Source organism: Rhinopithecus bieti, unplaced genomic scaffold (genome assembly GCF_001698545.2).
Source record: "Rhinopithecus bieti isolate Rb0 unplaced genomic scaffold, ASM169854v2 scaffold_83013, whole genome shotgun sequence".
In the NCBI taxonomy this organism is placed as follows: Eukaryota; Metazoa; Chordata; class Mammalia; order Primates; family Cercopithecidae; genus Rhinopithecus; species Rhinopithecus bieti.
In genome coordinates this window covers 61,353-80,721 of record NW_016830366.1, presented here as the reverse complement: position 1 = coordinate 80,721, position 19,369 = coordinate 61,353, and the positions used below count along the sequence as shown (strand labels likewise).

The 19,369-nt window shown below is 41.5% G+C and overlaps 1 protein-coding gene and 1 pseudogene across 1 annotated transcript in view; one reads left to right on the top strand and one right to left on the bottom strand.

Moving 5' to 3' along the window:
• INTS6L (integrator complex subunit 6 like) overlaps positions 1 to 12,086 on the top strand; it is a 72,277-nt gene extending 60,191 nt beyond the window's left edge. Inside the window, exons 11-18 of the mRNA XM_017865396.1 lie at positions 57 to 167; positions 2,398 to 2,616; positions 3,519 to 3,642; positions 4,648 to 4,790; positions 6,780 to 7,014; positions 9,376 to 9,750; positions 10,619 to 10,712; positions 11,097 to 12,086. Coding sequence (XP_017720885.1) covers positions 57 to 167; positions 2,398 to 2,616; positions 3,519 to 3,642; positions 4,648 to 4,790; positions 6,780 to 7,014; positions 9,376 to 9,750; positions 10,619 to 10,712; positions 11,097 to 11,205 — 1,410 coding nt within the window. The 3' untranslated portion in view covers positions 11,206 to 12,086. The remainder of the gene's footprint in view (positions 1 to 56; positions 168 to 2,397; positions 2,617 to 3,518; positions 3,643 to 4,647; positions 4,791 to 6,779; positions 7,015 to 9,375; positions 9,751 to 10,618; positions 10,713 to 11,096) is intronic.
• Positions 12,087 to 13,248: 1,162 nt separating this feature from the next.
• On the bottom strand, positions 13,249 to 14,746 carry LOC108524345 (protein C-ets-2 pseudogene; annotated as a pseudogene).
• Positions 14,747 to 19,369: the final 4,623 nt, after the last annotated feature.

Below are 19,369 nucleotides of genomic sequence, written 5' to 3'. Positions count from 1 at the left end.
TTGAGTATTTTAAGATTTATTCTATTCTTACTGTTGTGTATTTTGTTTCCTTATAGCCATTAAAGAAAGCACTAAGGATGATGGGAGCTCCAAATCTGATATCAGATAATTTAGATTGTGGACTTAGTTACAGTGTTATCTCTTACCTTAAAAAACTCAGCCAACAGGTAGTATTGGTAAAACAAACAAACAAAATCCTTTGCCCTCAGAAGTGCATTTCCTTATTCTTTAGTGTAACTGTAATTTTTCAAATTAAATGTGTATATATCTCTACACTTTATGGATTAGTAATAATGTGATTCTCTATGGCTTCTAGCTTCACCATTAAGCTGCAGTTAAGGGTCTGTCAGTATCATCTGATGCTGTGCCATTTCTCCTTTTGCCTGCCAGTTTGTCCTACCCACAAGCTGGTTGATATGGGGCAGAGGCTTAATAGACTTCTCTCATGGGTCACATTTTGTCTATCTTCAACCTAGTTCCTCCTCAGATCACTCTGGGCTACAGCATCCCTCCTGTTTAGATCAGCACACTGAGGCATGGTGTGACTGAATGACTTGTCTGAGATTAGTTTTCAGGCATGTGAAGGACTTATACTCACATGCTAGCCCTTGGATAAAGAACTATATGCTTTCCCCTGGAGAGTGGGGAGATGAGACCAGTGTTCCTCACACTGGAGGGTGATAGACCCCAAGGGGAACTGAAGAGTGGAGCTCAGTTTCCTCTCTTCTCACCCCCCACCTGTTCCTCATTTGCCATTATTCACCTTGTCCCTTGCCTGCCCCTCTCTATTAGTACCTCATCCTCCACTCACCGTTCCTTATCATACTTCTCACCTCTACTTAGCCCATTCTTGTAGGATGGAAATATTTGAGAACTACTGAGTTAGAGCTTTACTTCCATATGAATGTGTTACGTTATATGACAAACTAATGCAGCAGTTTTACTTACCTTATGCACAAAGGTATTCCCAGGTAGGGGACAATAGTAGCATTCGCAGTGGTGATAATGCTTCAAGATGGATGTGTTTGGAAGTTTGGCCTTTAGGAAATGGAGAGTAGTGAGAAAAACATCAGATTTCACCAAAGAACCAAAGTGACTCCACAATTGGGATGCCGACACACCTTGCTAGGAACTGACAACTTAAGTATGGTCTGGAGCTTACCAGCTCCTACCAGTCCAGTGTGCTTATAAGTGCAAAAGAAAGTAAGGGCAACCCCAGATTTCTAATCTACCAAGTATCCCCCTAACCTCCTTACCTCTCTGCTAATAGATTTTTTTGTGGTTGTTGTAAATGTTTTGGTTTGGTTATTTATTTATTTATCTATTGATCTATCGATTTTTTTTAAATTTGATGTTTACCTAAGCCTTTAAGGCTGTGTCACCAAGGTATGGCCACAAGGAAGAATAGTGTACAGAGATTTTAATTAATGCAAGTTCTGGGACCTTTTGGGGCACATGTATCATTTTATGCATGAGCTTTCAAGACCATTTAAGGAAACAGACGCTTCATTTTCTCTTATCTCATATTTCATGACTTAAGAATTTTTTAGCGATAATAAGCATAGACTTAATTCCAATAATTAGGGAAAATTAATAAGTATCTCTGACCAAACCACAAGAAATCCAAAATTATTTTAGGTTTACCAAACATTGGTGGAATTCCATCTTTTTGAGAAAAAGAGAAGATCATAGCTGATTTATAATAGCTCAAATTACTAATTTAATAACTAGGTCACCGGTGTTTCTTGAGCCATTTCAGATTTATGTAAAACTCAAAATATGCCAAATACATATTACTAGAATACGCTCATGCAATATTAATCAATATGGTATCACAATGCCTATTAAGAGGCTTTTTACAAATTATTTACTTGGTAATATCTGTTAAATTAAGCATTATCTTCTAAGATCTTTTTTGGATAGTCCAATATTAGAGATAAATAGTTCAATTTTTTCAGATATAATGCCAATCGATGAATTTTAGCACTAGTTTACATACATAAATACAGAGTCTTAAACCTTTATGTCTGAGTCTGAAATGAACCTGTTCACTTAGACTAGATTTTATAGTAACAAAATGTGCTTTTAAATGTCTATGAATGCAATTCTTATTCATGGTTTTTATTCTCTCCATGATTTTATTATAATTTTGACACTAGACGAGAAAGAAAAAAACAAAAACAAACAAACAAAAGCCATATTATTTGTCTTTCCCGCCCCCTATCTGTTTGCTGTGGTAGTGCAGAGAAGCACAGGAAAATGTTTAATTATCCATTTTTCTGTGATTTGTAACTGAAAATTGTTCTGTGGGGTTCTGAAAGTATTATCTTTCTTAAGTAGTAAAAATGACAGTGGTAATGTAGATTTTTTATAACACATTGTGTACTTTCATTTTAGACCAAACTAGAGTCAGAACGAATACTAGCATCAGTGGGGAAGAAACCTCCCCAGGAAATTGGAATTAGAGTGAAAAATCATTCTGGAGGTGGCATGTCCTTGACTCACAATAAAAATTTTAGAAAACTATTGAAAGAAATCACAGGGGAAACTGCGCTTAGGCTGACAGAATTGAACACCAAAGAATTTGCTGGCTTCCAAATTGGGCTCTTAAATAAGGTAAATTGTGACATAAATAGTTTGTATTTGTTTGAACTTGTCTGATACATTTATGTCTTTCATATTCCTTTAATTTTGAAATAATGGACAATCCTATTTTGGATTTAGTAGTTAATAATGGACCAGTTTAGGAATTGTCAGCAGATATCAATATGGAATTAAATGGACAAGATTTATTTTGTGGATAATGCCCATGAAAGATAAAGGGGAGATGAAGCTGGAGTAGGCAGGGAGAGCTTCCAAGCCACAAAGCTGACCCATCACCTATGAGAGGAATGAGAAATGAAGAAGAATTGGGTGTGAAGAAGCTCAGACATTGGTGTAGCTTGGAGAAAGTCTTGGCCAGTCCAGTGGGGACCTCTAGCACCAAGATTTCCCATAGAGGAGGACCATACTGGGCAGAGCTGGCCAGGCCCTAACACCCTGCCATTCTCTGTTACTGGCCATGGGCAGCCTGGGAAGGGCATGGCCTCAGCTCAGTGCTGCAGCACCCTATGGTACCACAGCAGCAGGAGGCTCTCTGCTAACTGCACTCCTTGCAGGATCAGCCATTGCTTTCCTGAGGGGAGATCCCAGCAGCTCACCTCCCCTCCATGGCTGCCAGATGAATACATCTAGAGTACGAGCAGTGGTCCTGCAAGGCGGCCACAGGTATCAATCTGGGGATTTGGTGTTTTAAATGAAATATTTGAAAAGGGATAGTCCCAGTGGCTTTAATACCCTGTAGGTGTGTTACAACGCAGAACAAGGCTAGCAAGTGAAATTTTGCCACTGGGAAAATTCTGCTGTAGTCAGTTGTATTGATATAATGCTCTTCAATAACATTTTAAGAGAGATAAGTATTACATTTCTATATTAAAAGCCTCAGGAATAGCTGAAATTACTTGTTTCATTTCGAATAGGATTTGAAACCTCAGACATACAGAAATGCTTATGATATTCCCCGTAGAGGTCTTTTAGACCAGCTGACCAGAATGAGATCCAATCTGCTGAAAACGCACAAGTTTATTGTTGGACAAGATGAAGGTAAAAGAACTGTGAAATACTTTTTTTTTGGAAAATGCCAGGCATGACTTACAGGAAGGTGTTTATTGCATAATGAGTATTTTATAGTATTTTAATGTATAAAATACCTGTTTTCACTGAATCCCTATGTCTGTTTACCAGGCACATTTTTTTTTTCAAGTTTAAGGGCAAGTGTGCATTAATCAGCACGTACACTACACTTGTCATGCTTTAGCTATTGTAAGCTTCAAACAACCCCAGAAAATAGATACTGTTTTTATGTCCACTTCATGGACATGGAAACTGAGAGTGAGCATTTTAGTAGTTTGCCCAAGTTTGGCCAGTTGGAAAGCGGCAGAAGCTACATCTATGAGATTTCCCAATCTGCACACCCAAACACTATAACACCCAGCCTACTGTGATAAACTCAGTAGAGAATACCTCATTTAAATGAAAGTAATCAACCTAATGGTATCCGGGATAATTGTGACTATTTACAAATTCCATTTACTCCATTTTGTTTATTTTAAAAAGGCTCACCTGTTTACTAAAATGAGCAAATATTATTCTGGCCAATTCCCTGAAATTGTACACAAAGTTTTGTGTGTAAGAGGGCTTTTCTAGGAAGAGAACCTACAGATTTCATCAAATTCTCAGTGATTAAGACCTACTAACCGAGATTCTCTGGATGATAAGAGAATGCCGTAGAGCCTAGACTCTTTGAAATGCAGAAAATATGTGGTGATTTGAGTTGGGATGGTGGTGTAGGGTCAGCCCATTCTCAAACCTGGTTTGAAGGCAAGGGAGTTGTTCTAACCCTAGCGATGTGAGCCTGTAGGCAGTAGTAATGGTAGACTAAGTTACGATTGGGGGAAAAGAGATGATTCTAGATCCTAGAATGCTAGATTCGAAACTTTAAATACTATTTGATGCCAAGACACACTGCTAAACCAAACTATGATGTCTTCTCAAAAGGACCATACGCTTCAGCTATAAGCATCAATTCCTTTTCCTGTGATTTTGCAGATTCTCTTCATAGTGTTCCAGTTGCACAAATGGGTAACTATCAGGAATATCTGAAGACATTGGCTTCTCCACTACGAGAGATTGATCCAGACCAACCCAAAAGACTGCATACTTTTGGCAATCCATTTAAACAAGATAAGAAGGTAGGATACCTATGCCTATGTCTGCCTAAATTGGGATATTCTTGCTATATAATTATTTTCTTTTTGGCAAGATGAATACAAATCAGAGGTTCTCCATTTGTTTGTTTAAACAATAAAATATGACACCAAGGCTCTTGGTGGGAGCCTCCTGATGCAAGAGTGTGTTGGTTGAATAAAGTCAGAGTTGCCATGTATTGGGTACTAGTAGGAGCTGGTGTTTTAAATGATCTCATTTAATGCTCACAACTGTTCTGTAAGACGAATGCTACTGTTTGTCCTTTAAAAGGGAGAAATCAAGGGCTGCAGTGGTCAAATGCCTTACCTATAACACAGCACATAAGAGCAAGGATTAGAATCCATGTCTTTCTCACTCCAGAGTATATATTCATCCCACCACACACTAATTTCTTTAATATCGAAATCACAGTTTATTTCCTATTCCCATGGTTCATATTTGTAGTTTTTGATCTAGAAAACGACGAATGCGTCCCTTGAAGTATGAAGTACTAAGTGATGTTGTTTTACTTGAATGGTCCTACTAAAAATCTAAACGTGGGATGTGTGTGTGTGTGTGTGTGTGTGTGTGAGTGTGAGAGAGATATACTGACTTGCCCATTAAAGCATGAAAACAGATGGGATTATAGCTGCACTCATGGAGGAGACCATTGGTATTAAGGCTCAGACCACACAATAATCTCTTTTGTGACAAGACTAGATTCAGAGGTATTCCACCTCACCTCAATCCTCAATTAATGGTAGTCCACCTCACCTAAATCCTCAGTTTATTTTTCTGTGCTTCGCTTTCCTCATTTTGTAGCACTGGGGATAATAATTACACCTAACTAGGCTGGACGAGGTGGCTCACGCCTGTAATCCCAGCACTTTGGGAGGCCGAGGCAGGCAGATCATTTGAGGTCAGGAGTTCGAGACCAGCCTGGCCAACATGGCGAAACCCTTTCTCTACTAAAAATACAAAAATTAGCCAGGCATGCTGGTGGGTGCCTGTAATCCCAGCTACTGTAGAAGGCTTAGACAGGCGAATCACTTGAACCCGGGAGGCGGAGATTGCAGAGAACCAAGATCGTACCATTGCATTCCAGCCTCGGTGACAGAGTGAGACTCCATCTCAAAAATAAATAAATAAATAAATTACACTTAACTAATAGAACTCTGCATGATATTAAATGAGTACATGTACACTGTTTACAGCATGAACAGGCATATAGTAAATTCTCAGTGAAAATGTTTTCCCCTTTCTGTATTGTTTATGAGTAAAAAAATCCTTTGGAAAAGTCATTTAATATGATTTTATTCAAATAATGAGGGCACATGTTCTTGGATTGTTCTTGGACAAGAACAGCTCTTGGCTAAACTTCTACACTGCTGCCTCTCATCTTTTATCTACCCCCAAGAGTGAAAAGCCTCCTCACTGCCTGCCCAGCATCAAAGTGGGCATGTTTGAATCCCTGTGAGGCTGCAGACGGGGGAGTTACATTTTCCACCTGCCTGCCTTTCAACATCTACATGTAGCATACTGTACAGTGATAATCAGTGTTATTTAATGATAGGAGTTTGAAGCACAAAAAAGGAAAGTATTTCCCTTACGAAGGGTTGATGCAAAGTGGTTTGTACTTCTTTCATTTTGATTGAATAATGCTGCTTATTTGCATACTTTCTGTTTAATCATTATTGTAGTATGTTTTGCTTGGAACAACATCCTGTATGTTAGTTTCCTCCTTGTTCCGTTTAAATTGGATTAAAATTGAGTTGCATTTTTCTAAGAACAAAGTTGGGGTAGAGTAAGGTAAATCTTTGGCCCATGATTAATATTTATATTAGTTAATCTCGCATGGGATTTAAAAAAATGAAAGAAAAAAAGACAGTGATACAATGCAAGATTGATTATGTATGCGTATTAAGAGTGCTTGCAGTTTTATAATAGTTGCATTTTGGTCTTTAATGAAATACGTTCATTTATGTGTTTTTCAGGGAATGATGATTGATGAAGCAGATGAGTTTGTAGCAGGGCCACAAAACAAAGTGAAACGTCCAGGGGAACCCAGCAGTCCTATGTCGTCTAAGAGAAGGCGGAGTATGTCCCTGCTGTTGAGGAAACCACAAACACCACCTACTGTAACTAACCATGTGGGCGGAAAGGGACCACCCTCAGCCTCGTGGTTCCCATCTAATCCAAACCTCATAAAACCCACCCTTGTACATACAGGTATAGAGTAGTGGTTGTGATTTCCTTATGGCTCCTAGAGGACTAAGACGCTAAACAATTTTATTTTCCTTTTTGTATTCCTTCCTTTATGTTCAGTTTGTGTTCATTAAGTAAGCCATTACTAAATCATCTATGTGGTAGGTACAATAAACCCCACAGGGAGCAGAGACCCTGTTTCAAGGATCTCAATCTACATAAGGTGAAAAACTTATATAGTAATTAACAGTAATGAATACATTGCTTAGCAAGTAAATACCACAGTAATTAATGGAGAAATAATGGAAAGAGGTGAGCATGTTTGCTGCAACCTTTTGTAGTGGCTGCAAGGGTGAGGAGGATAAAGCAGGTTTCCCTGGCATTAGGAGCAAGAGTGGATCTGCACTTGCTCTTTGTGTTATCACCACCTATGCATGCTCTAACCCAGTGCAGTCTGGTATCTGCCTCCTTGACCCCACTGAAACATTCTCATCAAGGTCACTAGTGTCTGCAGCACATTGCCATTCCTTCTCTGCAGCATTTGACACAGTTATTCACTCCCTCCTCCATGGGTACGTTGGGTTCTCAGACACCATAAGCTCATAGCTTTCTTTTCCCTCTAATAGCAACTCCCTTTCATCCTCTTTTTCTGGTTTTGCCTTTTCTTTCCACCTCTAAATATCATAGGGCCTCAAAGCTCAATCCTGGGACCTCTCCTGTTCTTCACCGCACTCTCTTCCTAGGTGACCCCATGCAGTCTTGGGGCTCTAAATTTGATCTATGTTTCAACAACTCTGATATTTATATCTCTAGAATATTACTTGCTCCTCAATTTCAGACTCAGACTTACTTGTGGACATACATCTCCACTTAGGTGTCTAATAGACAAATAAAACTCAGTAGGTTTCATGAGTTTCAACTGAACTCTTGAACTTGCCCCTCTCCAAAACAGCTCTACTTATAGCCTTCCACATTGCAGATAATGGCACCATCCAGATATGTGCCAGTAAAGCTTTAACATCTGTCAGGGTTGAGGAGCGTAGAAAAGCTCTAGATTGTAGTGTTTGCAGATTTCCTTCATGTAAATAATGCTAATATTTATCAACGTCAAGCTATCAACCTGAGATCATTGAACCAGAGTCAGGAAGAATGCTGTGGAGGGCAGTTGTGCCCTGACTCCTGCCACACTTCAGCACTATTTACCCAGTGGTTCAGGTGACAAACCATAGAGTCATCATGATTTTTCTTTTATTCTTCCCTCGCTTTGATACCTTTCACAAGTTGAGGAAACTTGATGTTCAACATCCCTAAATCCCACTATTTCTCTCTATCCCTCCAGTGCACACTGCTGTGACCTCTCACCATGCTACTACAATACCTTCTTATCTCAGCTTCATGTTTCTAAACTAGCCCCCATCTATCATATACTCTCTAACCCTGTGGCCAGATAATTATTTCCACATGTATATCACATCATGCCATGTTGCCCCTGAAAACCCATCCTCAACTCTCCTAAGCACTCAGAAGGGACCCTGAACCAGCTTTAGTCTGCAAGACTGCACAGCCTGGCCTCTGTCACCCTCTCCTAACACGGGAGCCCTTGGGGCTCCCTCTGCTGCTATCTCCCAAAGGCCTGTAGATGGCTTCCCCAACACCAGCCCAATGCTACTTCTTTCATTTGCTCATTCTGCATGTACTGTCTGACTGCCCCATGAGGATGTGAGCTCCACAAGGGCAAGGGAACGTTGCTCTCGGGCTGTTTACTGCTGATCCCCAGTTCCCGACACACTGCCTGCCACAGACGATGAATAAATGAAAGAGGTGTCAGATCTGGAGTGAAAAGAAAGTCACTTTTCTGACACAGAAAAGAAGAATTAGGAAGATAATACACTAAAAGGGATTTTTGGTGATGGAGTGCGTTATAGAACTTTTAGCACTAATGGCCGCCTCTATTTTCTCAGAATGTATTTGATGTAAAGAGGAGGCAACTTGTGGTGTATCCAAGTTGTCTGGCTTCCAGCTCAGTAAAGCATGGCAGGTTGTATGTGAATTTGAGAAGTCATGAAATAAAGTGAGACTTGCTGTTTTCAACTTGTAAAGCATAACAAGCTGACACTAACGCATGAGTACCAGGGATCTGTGAATGTGTGTTTAGAGTTGTACTGTCTTACTTGGTTTCCATATGTATTCATAGGGCCAGAAAATAAGAGGTGGTTTTATTGTATTATGTGTCCTGGCCTCAATTTGAGGGGTCTCAGATCGCCACCTGGTATATCCTCCTGCTTTATGAGATAATTTCCTAGAAATTGAGCATCGGAGGGATATACCTGTGGGGTTGACATAATACACTTACCTCACAGCTCAACCTCTTCATTTGGTTTCCAGATGCTACTGTCATTCACGATGGCCATGAGGAGAAGATGGAAAATGGTCAGATCACACCTGATGGTTTCCTGTCAAAATCTGCTCCATCAGAGCTTATAAATATGACAGGAGATCTTATGCCACCCAACCAATTGGATTCTCTATCTGATGACTTCACAAGTCTCAGCAGAGATGGGCTGATTCAAAAACCTGGTATTAACGCATTTGTAGGAGGAGCCAAAAACTGCAATCTCTCTGTTGATGACCAAAAAGACCCAGTAGCATCTACTTTGGGAACTATGCCAAATACATTACAAATCACTCCTGCTATGGCACAAGGAATCAATGCTGATATAAAACATCAATTAATGAAGGAAGTTCGAAAGTTTGGACGAAGTAAGTAGTGAAAGAACGTCTATCAATAATGCACCAGGAGGTCTCTCTCATTCAAGCTACCCCTTGAGGTACACTGGGGGCAATATTGGGCTTTCACATAGTTTAAGGCAATTCCTCTTGCTTTAGCTAAAAGGTACAGTATATATTTTCCTGTTTTTTCCCCTTATTTCTTGTAATGTTTCCTTTTGCTGCCATAACATGTTACCAAAAGATTCCTAGCTTAAAACAATACAAATTATTATCTTACAGTTCTGGAAGTCAGAATTCTGAAATTATTTTTGCTGGGCCAAAATAGTGTTGGCAGACCAACATTCCTTCTGCTAGTTCTAGAGAGAATTTCTTTCTTTGCCTTTTCGAGCTTCTAAGGGCCATCTGTATTCTTTGGCCCATGGCCCCTTCCTCCATTTTCATGAAAACACCCTTAGCACTTTTTCTCCTCTCTGACCTCTGCTCCTGTCTTTACATGTTTTCTCTCTGACCTTAACTCTACTGTTTCATCTTATAAGGACACTTGTGCTTACATTGGGCCCACATGCATAAACTTGGATAATCTCCCCATCTCAAGATCCTTAACTTAATTACACCGGCAAAGTAAAGTCTTTTTTGCCATATAAGGTAACATATTCACAGGTTCCAGGGATTAAAATGTGGACAATTTTAAGCAGCTGCTATTCAGCCTGCTATGTTTGGTTAGTGTTAACAAGAGTTGCCCTAGTAGATGCATGCAGATATTTTGATCCGAATGTTTAAAATACAAACTACATCTAACTTTCCACTCACAAAGAACAATTGCTAAGGATGTACAATAGTTAAATTTTATTTCCCATTCATCTTTATAAAAATACTGAAGTTTTTTAAATATCTTCAGAATATGAAAGAATTTTCATTTTGCTTGAAGAAGTGCAAGGACCTCTGGAGATGAAGAAACAGTTTGTTGAATTTACCATCAAGGAAGCTGCAAGGTGGGTAAAAACAGGAACTCTTCAGTTTTTCATTTTTGTTTTTAGAGCAGTAGGGCCCAGTGCAGGACAAAGAGAGGAATAAGCTCTGCCTTGCTTCTTTCTCAAACCCTGGCCCTCACTCATAGTTAAGGTTGTCTCCAGAAATATTTGGATTTATGTTATCTGAACTCAACTCATTCATCCTTCTAGTTTTATCATAGTCTCAGGTAGGCTTGGGCCCTCAATTGCCACTATTGGTACTTGCTCTAAACCATATCTTTCCATGAGGACAATCTTTATATTCCTATGTAGATTGTAAGCTTCACTTTGTATCCCACACAGTGCCTTGAACATCATGAGTACTTTAAGTATCTTTTGGTTAATAAAATTTCTCTTTATTTTCAGGTTTAAAAGACGAGTCCTAATTCAGTACCTCGAGAAGGTACTAGAAAAAATAGATTCCCACCACCTTCTCAGCAACATTAATCACATCAACAGCAGATCGTCATGTTAGTGCAAAGACCAATGAGAAAAAAATGACAAGTTTTCTGTGCTGTAGGATGGAATGGGATATTGTTGAAGCCTCCAGAAATGTTTGAGTCAAGGGAATTGCCTTCCAGATGCTAAGAAGCAGCAGTGGGGCTTTTGAATTTTATGATTATCTGGCAGTGAAAGCTGGGCTTTTGCCTTAATAATTTTTTTAAGTATGAATTGTTTTGTTTTTCTCAGTTGAGGAAGGTGATGTTATTAATTCAGCTGGCTAAATTCAGTAAACACCGCTGCCCCTACCGCAGGTAATGAGAGGTCACTCTTTTGAACTTTGCCATTCCAGGCATTCTCAGAGTGGCTAGGGGCCACCTGCAAGTGGAGTGCAACTTGGTGCTCTTACTGTGTCCTTCAGAAAGAATAGGTGTACAGAAAAGAAATGGCAATCTTATGTGTGCTGAACAAAGTTTTCAACAATGCCTAGTTGTGCCTTTTAAACCATGCAATATTCAGGATAGTTTGAATCAAAGAAGTAAGAAGCTGCTATTCGGGTAACTTATTTCTCTGTGGGAAGGGGCAGGGAGAGTCACCAAACAATCTACCTCCAACTCTCTTCTCTTTTGTCTAGAGACATTACAAAGTGCACTTGAGGCTGCCCCCAACCTCTGACATTTTTCTTGCATGTGATGATAGAAAGTCTTCAGATGGACTTATACATTCTGTGCTTTGGAAGCACAAGAAGAACAAAAAAAAGTGTATATTTTCCTTTAAGTTGGGGTATTACAAAGTTTTATTATGAGCAGTATTGTTGATGTTTGGTATGAATTTGCAAAAATTCAAAGCTGCGTACAAAGAGATTTTGACTTTGTCATATATAAAATAGATCGTGTTTAACTTGATTTTCACAAGCTTCATTAATTGCTGGATAAATTTTTCTAGTATATGTTCTGTTCGTGGATTTGCTTATTCCTTGCAGAAAAAGAGCGGTATGCTGTTAGAAGAAAAAGATAAAAAAGATGTTAACATAAGGATTGAAACTTCAAAACATCACTCACAGAATTGAGTGACGTTAGTGAAAATGGCAGAGTAGAGTACCCTGGGGACTAGTCACTTTCAAGAAACATGGAAAACACTGGAAAGAAAAAACCTGTCAGAATCAAGTTTTATTGGAACTCTAGAATACAGTAAAAGGTTTACAGCAATCAAGTCAATCCTGAATTAGGAGAGAAGTCATTGAAACATGGTAGGAGAGCTTTTTGGCATTTCAACCCACCCTTGGAATGGTCGAGTACAAAAGAAATTTGAGGCCAGGTGCAGTGGCCTACATCTGTAATCCCAGCACTTTCGGGAGCCAAGGTGGGAGGACCACTTGAGCCCAGGAGTTCAAGACCAGCTTGGGCAACATGGTGAGACCCCGTCTCTCCAAATATATGTAATTCATTAGCTGGACATGGTTGTACGCAACTGTGGTCCCAGCTACTCAGGAGGCTGAGGTGGGAGGGCTGTTTGAGCTCAGAAGGTGGAGGCTGCAGTGAACTATGATCACAGCATTGAACTCCAGCCTGGACAACAGAGCAAGACCCTGTCTCAAATAATAATAATAATATATACAGACTGACTTCTGAAATGGCATGGCTGTTTACTTCCCACCTTCCTACCCATCTCAAACAAAGAGGGAGTTTTTGCATTTTCTGTTCCTGGTTGCAAAACACAAAAGAAAATGGAAAAATAATTTGTGTGCATTTATGATATGCTTGCTCCTTTGAGACTCTCAAACAGCCAGCACCATCCCTTCCCATAGCCTGCTAGGAGCCAGGATGGCTTCCCAGTGCCTGTTTCTTGACCATTTTCATTTAAAAGCACTGTGAGTAGTATTAGCTTTGCCTTCTCTGCCACAAGAGAAAAAGCCTGGTCAAGAGGTGTGGTTTTGGATGCAATAAGTCCACTGCTTCTTGGAGACGTTCCTGGACATATTCAATCGTGTCTTTCCTGGGTCCTTGGAGTAGTTGGTCAGGATGGACTTCCACTCAGTCCACAGGCCTTGGCCTGATTCATGGTGGTCCCAGAGACCTCAGCCCTCTGTGTTGGGCTGGAAGCCCAGAATGGTGTACAGTTCCTCAGGCATGAACCCCAGCAAGTTTTGGAGGTCACACAAAAAGCAGCACATATAGCTCTTTCCTGACATCTTATGGAGGATGTTCTTGTCATAATAGTAGTGTAAACCCAGGCTTAGCTTCTAGTAGTTCATCTTGGGCTTATTTTTCCTGATTCCCCACTGGCAGGAAACATTGTCAGGTTGGCAAGTTTAAACTCCTTCCTGTCCCTATTCCAGCTGATGAAATGACTGGCAAGACTGTCTAACAAAAATTCCAGGAGAAACTGCCGCAGGTGAACAGGTCCACTTTCTGTGAAGCCGGACAGCACAGCCACAGGTATAACAGGTTTGCCTTGCTCCACCGGGTTGCTCCTCTCTTGGATGTAATCCTTGAAATGCACGGTCAATTTTTTGAGGCAGAGAGACTGGCTGCAGTTTTCTTTGAAGCTCTCGAAAAAAGGAACCTGCTGCGCATCCAGTAAGGATGACTGGCTGTTCCAGGTGCCTGAGCTCTCAAAGCTGTCTGCTTCGTGATTTAAACATTAAAAAAAGCAGACAGCTTTAAATGTCTGCACCATTCTCAGGGGATTTGTGGTCTTTAGGCTTCCCAGAATTGTTGGTGAACAAATTCAGGACTAAAAAGTCCTGACTGATGGAGCATATTTGAGGCTGACAGAGCTGAGCTGAGACTGGGAGAACATCTGAAACTCCTGTTCAGAGCTGGGCATGCTGGTTGCAGAAGCTGGACACATGCCATCCAGGAGGCTGCCTTCGGGGTAATTGTGTGTTTGCATACCATAGGGTACCTGCTTTATGCCAAAACCTAACGTATTGTTAAACCAATGAGGAATTGGGTTCAGGCATGAATTTTCTTTATATTGATCTTTTGTCTTTTCTTGGTTTTCTTCGGTCATCTGGTCCAGATGTTCCCAGAAAATGTCATCCACAAAGTCAAGTACCAGCTCCAGAAAGTACTCCTTGCCAAGGTTATACAATACCTGGCCACTCATGTTAAGCCTCTGGAGATTCACGTTCACCAGACTGAACTTGTTGGTAGTGCAGAGAAGCCACTGGCATACTTGCTGCTCACTCCACAGCCAGGGTTTCTTTGGAATGCCAAAGCACTTTTTCTCCTTTTTGAAGCCACTGAAGGTAGCTTTTAAAGCTTGATTCATCACAGCCTTGCTATACAGAGTTAACAAGGGCAATGCACAGTTGGCAAGTCATGAGAAATTGAGTCCAAGCCTGTTGGCACTTCTTACAGTGTTTGCTCTTTATTTAGAGAGTGAAAAATAACAAACAGAGACCCATAAAAAGTGTCAAAACCTGGCTGGTGCCTCAGTGTCCCTCCGTAACTGTTAGCCACAGGGGCTATGTGGTCCATATTCTTGATTCTAAAATCATTCATTGTGCTACTGCAGGCAAGTCCGGTGCATGATCGGGGTGGTGGCTGCTCAGGGCCCATGGCTGCTCGGTGTGCAATGTGTTAGAGCACACAGGTGCAGGCATGGGACTGGAAAAGAGACAATCAGGGAGGCTGAATGCAGGCCAGATGGCTCCCAGCACTCAGTGCTGGGGTGACACCATGCTTATCCGCCACTGGAGCAAGTAACTAGCCCGTCCCCTATGTGGCATGCTCTTCAGCAGTGGGGGAAGGAGGGAGGATGGATGGCTGAGGGAAAAGGGAAGGAGGGAGAGGAAGGAAGAGGGGAGGAGAGAGAGAGAGAAGAGAAGAAGGGAGGAAGACAGGAGGAGGGGCCAATAGCAACTTTGATCAGGCAAAATAAACAATCAGTGAACTTGAAGATAAGTTGATTGAAATTATCCTGTCTGAGGAGTAGAAAGAAAGGAGAATTAAGAAGAATGAACATAACTTAAGAGACTTATGGGATATCATCAAGCCTAACAACATATATACAATAGGATACCCAGAAGGAGAGGAGGGAAAATAGCATAAAGAATATTTAAAGAAACATTGGCCCCAAACTCCCAGATTTAATAATAGACATGAATCTACACATGCAACAAGCTCAAGGAATTCTAAGGGAGATAAACAGATCCACACTGAAAAGCATTATATCAAACTGTTCAAAGACAAAGAGAATCTTGAAAGCAGTGAGAGAGAAATTACCTGTCAGAAAAGATCCTTACTGAGATTAACAACCAATTTCTCATTAGAAGCAATGAAAGCCAGAAGGCCATGCAATTACATATTTAAAGTGTTACCAGGAGAAAAAGCTGCTATGTGTAAAGAATGGGGTCTTTAAATGCAAGGGATTCCCCCATTGAACATGGAACAGAAATACTGCAGCTTTTAGAGGCTGTGCATGATCTTAGGCAAGAGGATCAAGACATCAAAAAGGAAAAACGATCAGAGATATCAAAAAGGAAACTCCTCAGTCTCATTGGACAATGCAAGGGCTGGCAGGGAAGATAGGATGGCAACTATGGAAGCTGTAGCCCAGCTGGCCTTATTCCTCTCTGCCCATTCTCTTCATTTTATTTTATTTTTTATTTTTTTGAGACGGAGTCTCACTCTGTCACCCAGGCTGATCTGCGGTGGCCTGATTTCGACTCACTGCACCCTCCTGGGCTCAAGTAATTCTTCTGCCTCAGCCACACGAGTAGCTGGGACTACAATCACATGCTATCATGCTGCTAATTTTTGTACTTTCAATAGAGAAGGGGTTTGCCATGCTGTCCAAGCTGATCTCGAACTCCTGGCCTCAATTGATCTGCCCGCCTTGGCACCCCAAAATGCTGGATAACAGGCATGAGACAGCATGCCCATCCCATTCTTTTGGTATAAATTCATCCTATACTATACTATACTAAGAAATAGCATGGGCTAAAGAAAATCAGGGGAGCCTAACTCTTGAGGGTTGGTGGCTCGTAGGCCAAAAGCTCTTGCTTCCTCAGTCCCATAGGGGTAAATTGTCAAAAATTTACATAATTCCATCCATATGGGCAGGATGCTACGACCACCTGGATGTACCATAACTTTACAGGTACAGGCCTGGCAGCCACAATAAAAAAGGTCATTCTGGCCTGTGAACTTTGCTCTCAAAATTACCTTAGGGGAAAACGAACAACAACAACCAAAGAAACAAGGGCCGGGCGAAGTGGCTCACGCCTGTAATCCCAGCACTTTGGGAGTCCGAGGTGGGAGGATCATGAGGTCAGGAGTTTGAGACCAGCCTGGCCAACATGGTGAAACTCTGTCTCTACTAAAAATACAAAAGTTAGCGGGGCATGGTGGCACATGCCTGTAATCCCAGCTACTCAGGAAGCTGAGGCATGAGAATAGCTTGAACCTGGGGAGGCGGAGGTTGCAGTGAGCTGAGATCACGCCATTGCACTCCAGCCCGGGTGACAGAGTGAAACTCCATCTCTGGAAAAAGAAACAAACAACAATAACAAAAAAACAAGGGTCCCCTGCTTTATTAACCTCAGTACAGTGGCAAGGAACCTATCCTGATGAGTACTGGCAAATTCAGTGCACCCAAATACCCACCTTTCAGGTTTTTAAATATCTTTTAGTTTTTGTAGACACCATTCTCGAATGGGTAGAAGCTTTCCCCACCAGAACAGAGAAAGCTACAGAAGTGGCCAATGCACTGCCAAAAGTGATCATACCAGGATTTGACCTCCCCTGCTCCCTGCAAAGCGACAAAGGACCCTGTTTTCCTGCAACTACAACCCAATAGATAGCCCAAGCTTCGGAAATTAAATATCATCTCCACTCCTCATGGAGGCCACAATCCACCAGCAAGGTTAATAGGACTAATCAAACTTTAAGGCAGACCCTGGCAAAACTATGCCAGGAAACTTCTGAGTCTTGGTACACTCTGTTGCCTGTAGCCCTCATGAGAATATGAGTGGCATCCAAAGAAAAGACAAAACTTAGTCCTTTGGCAATAACTTCTGAGAGAACCTTCCTTACCTTGGACCTGTTTATCAAACTGGAAACCCAATCTACTATACAGTATAATCAAAATCTAAGCCAGGGACCAGGCGTGGTGATTCATGGCTGTACTGTCATCACTTTGGGAAACTGCAGGGGGCGGATCACTTGAGGTCAGGAAATCGAGACCGCATGGTGAAACCCCCGAAATACAAAAATGAGCCAGGCAAGGTGGTGGGCCTGTAATTGCAGCTACTCAGGTGGCTGAGGCAGGAGAATCTCTTGAACCTGGGAGGTGGAGATTGCAGTGAGCCAAGATTGCACCACTGCACTCTATCCTGGGAGATAGATTGACACTCTGCTATCCAAATAAATAAATAAATAAATAAATAAATAAATAAATAAATAAACAAAAATAAAAAATCTAAGCCCAGTACATCAGGCTATCCAGGAATATAGCAATACAGTGCTGCCCTCACCTGGACAAATGAAAAACATCCCGCAAGTCCTCCCTGGAGATTGGGTCCTATTAAAAACTTGGAAGGAAGGCCACCCGGGCAATCGACTTCTTCCTAAATGGAAGGGTCTTAGCAAGTACTACCAACCACCGCAATGGCTGTCAAGTTTCAAGAAATAGCAAGTCCGGCTCATATGACCAGAATTTAACTATGCAATAAACCTTTACAGGAACCGGAGTAGCTACTAATTACACCTGCCAACCCATAGAGGCTCTAAAATTTCTATTTAAAAACACAATTCCACATAAAGCCAATCTGAAAGAAAAGTAACATCTGCATTTTCTTGGTACTTGCCTGCCATACACTAAGGGCTTTTAGAGACACTGGCCTGTCTGCTGGGGAAGTAATTAACCATACTGTTAGACTATTAAACTTAACTCAGGCCTGGGCGCCATGGCTCCCACCTGTAATCCCAACACTTTGGGAGGCCGAGGCGAGCGGGTCTCTTGAGGTCAGGAGTTCAACACCAGCTGGACCAACATGGGAAAACCCCATCTCTACTAAAAATACAAAATTAGTGGAGCGTGGTGGCGCATGCCTGTAATCCCAGCTACTTGGGAGGCTGAGGCAGGAGAATTGCTTGAACCCAGGAGGTGGAGGTTGCAGTGCACTGAGTTTGTGCCATTGCACTCCAGCCTAGGCTGCGAGAGTGAAACACCATTTCAAAACAAAAACAAACGAACAAACAAAAACTTAACCTTGTTGACTTTGCATAAATACCAAAATTTGGGGATATGCCAGACGTGGGCCATTGTAAGACTGGCCTGGCATCCTAGCACATCTCCAGGGACAAACTCACTGGCCCACAGAATGGGGATATCAGGCCCAACAGTCAATACACGTTATTAACTTCCATGGGAATCTGGAAGCATTAGGTATTGTCTGCCTTACTCCCTTTAAAAATGCCAGTCATTAACATATTTTAAGCTTTAACTTTTGGTCCAATTTTGTTTAAAATGCTGATTTCTTACTCTCTTCCTTACAGCAATTTCAGGTCCACATGATGGTTTTGAAAGGCTTTCAACCTTGGTCTCCTATGAGCTATCTCACTTCTTGCCCACCAGTCCTGTGAACTACATGGTTCACACAGCGTTAGATCAGGCAGGAAGAGACTTTAGGGCCCAGGCTAGGTAGGGACAACGCCCCACTCAGCAGGATGCAGCTTCAGAAGAAATGACCTAGCCCCTCCACCCCCCATATGATTATAGGCCCTGAGATCTCTTAGAGGGGAATTGAGGCAGGGTAGGCAGTCAAGGAAGTGACCATGGCCTTGGCACACAGCAACTGTAGGGACCGTACAGCCAACACAATAAGCCTCAACATTCACATTGTACTTAAGCTCATTCAAGCAAAGCTATCTTCAGTAGAGAATGTCCTCTGTAGAGAGCATGTGCACTTTGATTTTACCTGTCCTCAAACTGACCTTTTGCTCATTGTAAATAGTAAAAAACACACCCCTGGGTAGAGATTTAAAATGCTAATGAGACATGTGATGTATGACCAAGCATGGATGGGCATGTGCACCCAGAGGACTACCCAGAACATGTTTACTAGTAACACATCTTCCCACCTCCTTATGAATAATCATGTAAGACTCCCATAAGGGGAGTTTTCCCAGTATTAATTTTTCAATTGCTGTCTCATCCTTTGACGAAGCAGCCCAGCCTGATCCTCT